Raw genomic sequence first — 5,195 nt, 5'->3', positions numbered from 1 at the left:
ATAACAATGCCAAAGGTAAAACGCAAGATGAACAGTTATTTCTATCAAACTGTAAGAAAGGAAGTAAATTCTGTATTACAATGTTTAAATAATGATAACACTGATGCTTCTGGTTCAGCTTCAAACAATGTTGAATGTGTCGAACATATTAATATTGATATAATACACATGTATCTAATTAATATTCCTTGTAATATTCAAAATATGCATAGAATATTCTATATATGCTATGAGAATAATCTTGTGAGGAATTATTAGAATATTTAGGATAGTGTACTTTTGAAAACATAAGAATATTCTTAGAATATCTATCTTCTTCAAAGAAGCTTCTACGAATATTGAAATCTTCCTAGTGGTACTTTTGAAAACATAAGAATATTCTTAGAATATCTATCTTCTTAAAAGAAGCTTCTACGAATATCTTCCTAGTGAAGAATCGGAAACTATTCCACGAACAAATATGTGCTGGCTGGGCAGCTAATGTCACCTTTATAAGAAGGTTCTTCTTTTGTATTTTTTTACAAGGACTTATAAATTTTTATATAATCTTATATTTTGTCATATAATATAGAAATTATATTAGTCCTAGAACACTATATTGAATAATACTGCAATATTGCTATCGATATGTAAATTTTACGTATAAAGAAATAGGCCACTCTTAATTAACGTCATACCAAATTTTCATACATTTTCATACACTTTTAATGATGAAATATTTATAGGACCTCTTTATGAACACAAATAACTTGAGACACTTTTACGTTCAGGGTATCTATCATGGAACAAAGTCGGAATGAATTCCGATCGAAATTATTCTGTTTTCCCCAAAAAACACAATAGAAATATAGGAAATAATTGAATATAATTCCAATTGGAATCCAATCCAATGATCCCTGATTAGATTAGTGTATAACGGCTTTAATATGCACTGAGTCAACTGAGTATGCACCGTTCTGTCAATGAAAAACGCTACGATACAATATATAATAATACAAAACTGCATTATTAAATTGAAGTCACTTTTATTATGCACTCTGTCATAATACTGACTACCAGGGAGTCAAACCTGATATACAGAGTGTCCCATTTTAATTGTTCTAGACAAATATCTTAAATAATCTTTATCTTAAAAAATACAGAAAAAAATATAACCAAAATACAACTCCCTCGATACGTTCTTCTTTCATGTAAAACATTTTTTCGCATCTTATGTATTTTTTTAATTTGCTTAGGGCAATTAAAATGGGACACTCTGTATAACGAACTGAGTTTTTAAAAGCTTATTCCCGCTTATCCTAGCTTTTAGCATGGCAGATTGGACTTTCTTATGATCACTAAAGACATAGCTCGATGACTTTGCTCATTTGTACGTATCGATACATTTGACGTTCTAGAGTTAAATAAATCAAAATTAAATTGATAATAAATAGAACAAAATGTAAAATTAAGGTTTATTGACAAAAAGTAAAATTAAGGTTTATTGACAAAATTTTCTAAAAAAAATTATATTAATTTGTAAATTATTAAAAGCAATAGCTATCAAATTTTGTTACTAACAATTCATTACTCAATTATTTATTTATTATTTTAAAATTATAATTATATCCTTTGATTTAATTATTCAATTTTAATTTGTGTATTTAATTCAATATCTACGAAGAATGAATATTTAAGTCTTCCTCCGAACGACCGGAAGTGCGTCAGTTCGCGCGTCATAAAGCACGCAATAGTGAGGGAATTGCCGAAATGTTCGTTCGCGCGTGAGGAAGCGCGCGACTTTAATTGCAGGAAAGCGCAATTCTAAAAACACGCGTCATGTTATTTGTGTCCCAATAAACAAAACTCGTAAACTACGCTAATGTAGACTACATGGTTTTGGCTGCATGAAGATTGTTACAAGATTTCCACATAGAAAACTTTCTGGAATTTAATTGAATTGAATTGGCGGATCCAGGCTGATTTTCGTAATTCATAAAAAATCTACAGAATCTATAAGTTTAATGTGACAAAAATTTCAGAAAAATAATAGATGGTTTAGTATATAGTGAGGTGTAAAGGAAAATCGATCGATATCCAATTAAATAAGAAAATTTCTATTTTTGGATCGAAGCAAATCTTAGTGCGTATATTTCTATGTGAATTTATATATTATTATACAATCACGAACAAAACCAGAATTGTAATATCACATATTAAATTGACAAGCAATTTAATAATAATTTTTAAATAAACATAAAAAAATTACTAAATTATATTCGATCAATATAATTCCTGAAAATAATGTGAATGATTCATAGATTGAATTTTACCTGTATCTGTTAATATTTGTTACGCCAAGCGATGTCTTTGCCTCTGCATATTGATAACCACGAGATAAAAGTTAAATATGGCATTTTTCAAGGAATCTTATCAGAAAATACCAAAGTAATATTATCACGAGAAACAAAAACAACCCATAAACTTAAAAGCTGGAAAGTGAATTGGAAATACGTAAATTTAAAAATAAAAAGGTAATTTTTCAGTTTAGTTCGCAGTTGTTCTAAAAATTCACAAGAAATTTTAGTTCTAGATGATCATCCTAAAATATCTTAGAAAATTAAAAAAAATCATGTTCGTTTACTTATTTCCTATTTCTACCAAAAATTATATCTAACTGAGAAAAATGTCTGATTGACAATGAACAAATCAGAAGGTTCTGATTGTATCAACCAGAATTCTGGTTAAATCTCAAATAGAATTCTAATAGATTTAACCAAAAAATTCAATGTAAATTTTGAGACGTTAGTTGATACCTTTAAAAAACCTCTTTAAAAAAGAAAAAATATACGCCAAGTGCATAAAAAAGGTATCGAATATTACATTCCTTTTAATAAAAAATAGATACAAAATGATAAATGCTGGACGACGACGATCGTCCTGTGATCCGATTCACCTCGGTCTACCCTACATTCTTGAGGGATACATTATTCTCTGCTCGCTTATGTAAGTACCGAAGTCATCATTAATTATTGGTTTGAAGTGACCGGAGTTGGGCGAGGCGGTACCGAAAATCGATATGTCCTTTGTCATTAAGACACAGCGCAAACCTACGACTTCGCGTCGGCAGGAAGTATCCTGTTACGTGACGTATTTACAGTCGCTATGCTTGGAGAACACAACCTTATGTCGGCTGCGAGCCTTGTCGCGTCGCAGAAGAAATTCGTTCTCTCGTGAGATCCTCGGCGAAAAGAGCAAGAGGAGCTACCCTCTTGCGCTTCGAGGACGCGTTCGGCTCTGTCTTCCGCCTTCGAGAGTGCATGTTTCACAAATGTTTATAGCACTCATGTCGCGAACGTAGTTTCAGGCGTACAAAAATCTCGAAAGATATTTTCCTTTTTTTTTCCGTTCTTTCTCGTAAACCGAGCTATATCCGGACGACGACGCCGACGCGCGTACTATAAATCGTACCACTCTTGAGGGAAAGTTCGATACCAGCAACAGTGAGAATGGTGAGAGTGGAAATTAAACATTCGCTCGTTTCCGTCGCTCTGTTTATTTTACCACAAGGCAAAGCTTTCGTCAAGAACAGAAATCTTGAGAGAAAATTCGGTTATAGAATCTCTAATGTTAACATATATGGAGTAAAGTCCTGCTCCTGATTTTATTTCATTCAACAAACCATGTTTCAACGAACCTTAATCTAGAATTCGGGTATTATTTGACGTTAAAGAGCATATGATTGCGACTAGTCTAGTATATAATTCTTCTCAAAGTTATTAATAATTATGAATAAAATATCAATAAAATATCTGAATAAAATTCAAATGAAGGATGTTAAAATTCGAAAGGGTTTCAACTTACTCGTACGACAAGGCGAATATTCCTGCGACTCGTTGAAGTTATTAGAGGCGACCCAGCATGTGCCCACTGGTTCTCTCCTATTGCCCACTGTAGACTCCTTATTCCATCTATTATCATCATACTTTGGCTGTGACACCGAGAACCAGATGTACCTGGGCGCACATGCCTGCGAACATAAAACAGATTGCGTCGCTATTAACGACTCGAGTTCTCTCGACTGCCTTTATTATGGAGACGCGGTCGTTTGTACTTTCTAACGAATCGCTTCGATCGCAATTAAAACACGCGCGCGGTCGATTGCCGGTTCCGCTGGTCATTAAAGGCGGTGTTGCGCACCGCGCATCAGGAAGAAAAGAGAACGCGCGTACGACGAACTTGAAACCGCATGTTGTGGTATGTTTATAGTCGCACCTATATACGTGACGGCATCACAGACGGCATCACCGTCGACAAATCGCGCGTTAAGACTCGATTCTCACCTCCCATTTAACGCTGAACTGTGTCGGTGGAAATACCGGTATAAATCGCTGAAGATAGATTTCTAGCCGTATACAACCGTTTCACAATTATATCTCGGCGTGACCACAAGATTTTCGAATCTTCTCTTTGTAAAATCGTAAAAGAGGCTGCGATAAATTGGGTAGGTTTCACGTTAATTAGTTTCGCATACCTTTCCGTTTCTCACAATGGAGGAAATATGACTGTGTTGCTGTTATGCCTAACGGCTCATTTAACGATAAATGTACAGCAGGAATACAGACGTGTTTACTAACCGCGGGAGGCACATTGCGCAATTCGCACGGATCATTGCCGCATTTAGAGGTGCACGAGCTTTCCGCGAGATACAGATGTATTCGCGTACACGCAGCTCGTACACACTTTGATGATTCCTTCGAGGTAAAAACTCCTTTCTGCTGCATAATTTTCGCTGCCGCTAAACATTATGCATTACCAAGCATTCGATTATTGCAGGCAAGCATCATTAATACTAAATTCATGCTTTAGGCATTCTCCCATAAATACGCCTTACATGAACAACCTGTAATTTGATTCCATTCCGGTAATGCACGAATGATCTTACAATCTATTGCACACGTTCTATTTTCTCTAGAATGGATGTCCTTTCCAAGTTAAAAAATGCTAGGTTAAGATGTTAATTTTTGCGGAAAATTAATTAAGAATTCTTAATTAATTTTAATTCTTAATTAATCTCATTACTAACTGTGACTTCTGATGGTTAAGTTCGCGTCAAATCTATCGTCATTGATTATTCAATTAATGACGGGATGCATCTCTGAAATGTACGTCAGCCCATTTCCTTATTCATGACATCAATTCTGCCAAATTCTTGT

General features: G+C 34.2%; 1 protein-coding gene across 2 annotated transcripts in view; it reads right to left on the bottom strand.

The window, feature by feature from the left end:
- if (integrin subunit alpha inflated) overlaps positions 1-5,195 on the bottom strand; it is a 92,177-nt gene that overhangs the window by 28,972 nt on the left and 58,010 nt on the right. For both annotated transcript variants that reach the window (XM_018514462.1, XM_018514463.1), the window contains exon 4: positions 3,844-4,009. In XM_018514462.1, coding sequence (XP_018369964.1) covers positions 3,844-4,009 — 166 coding nt within the window. The remainder of the gene's footprint in view (positions 1-3,843; positions 4,010-5,195) is intronic.

Source organism: Trachymyrmex cornetzi, unplaced genomic scaffold (assembly GCF_001594075.2).
Source record: "Trachymyrmex cornetzi isolate Tcor2-1 unplaced genomic scaffold, Tcor1.1 scaffold509, whole genome shotgun sequence".
In the NCBI taxonomy this organism is placed as follows: Eukaryota; Metazoa; Arthropoda; class Insecta; order Hymenoptera; family Formicidae; genus Trachymyrmex; species Trachymyrmex cornetzi.
The sequence above is the reverse complement of the archived record's forward strand: the minus strand, read 5'-3'. Positions and strand labels throughout refer to the sequence as shown.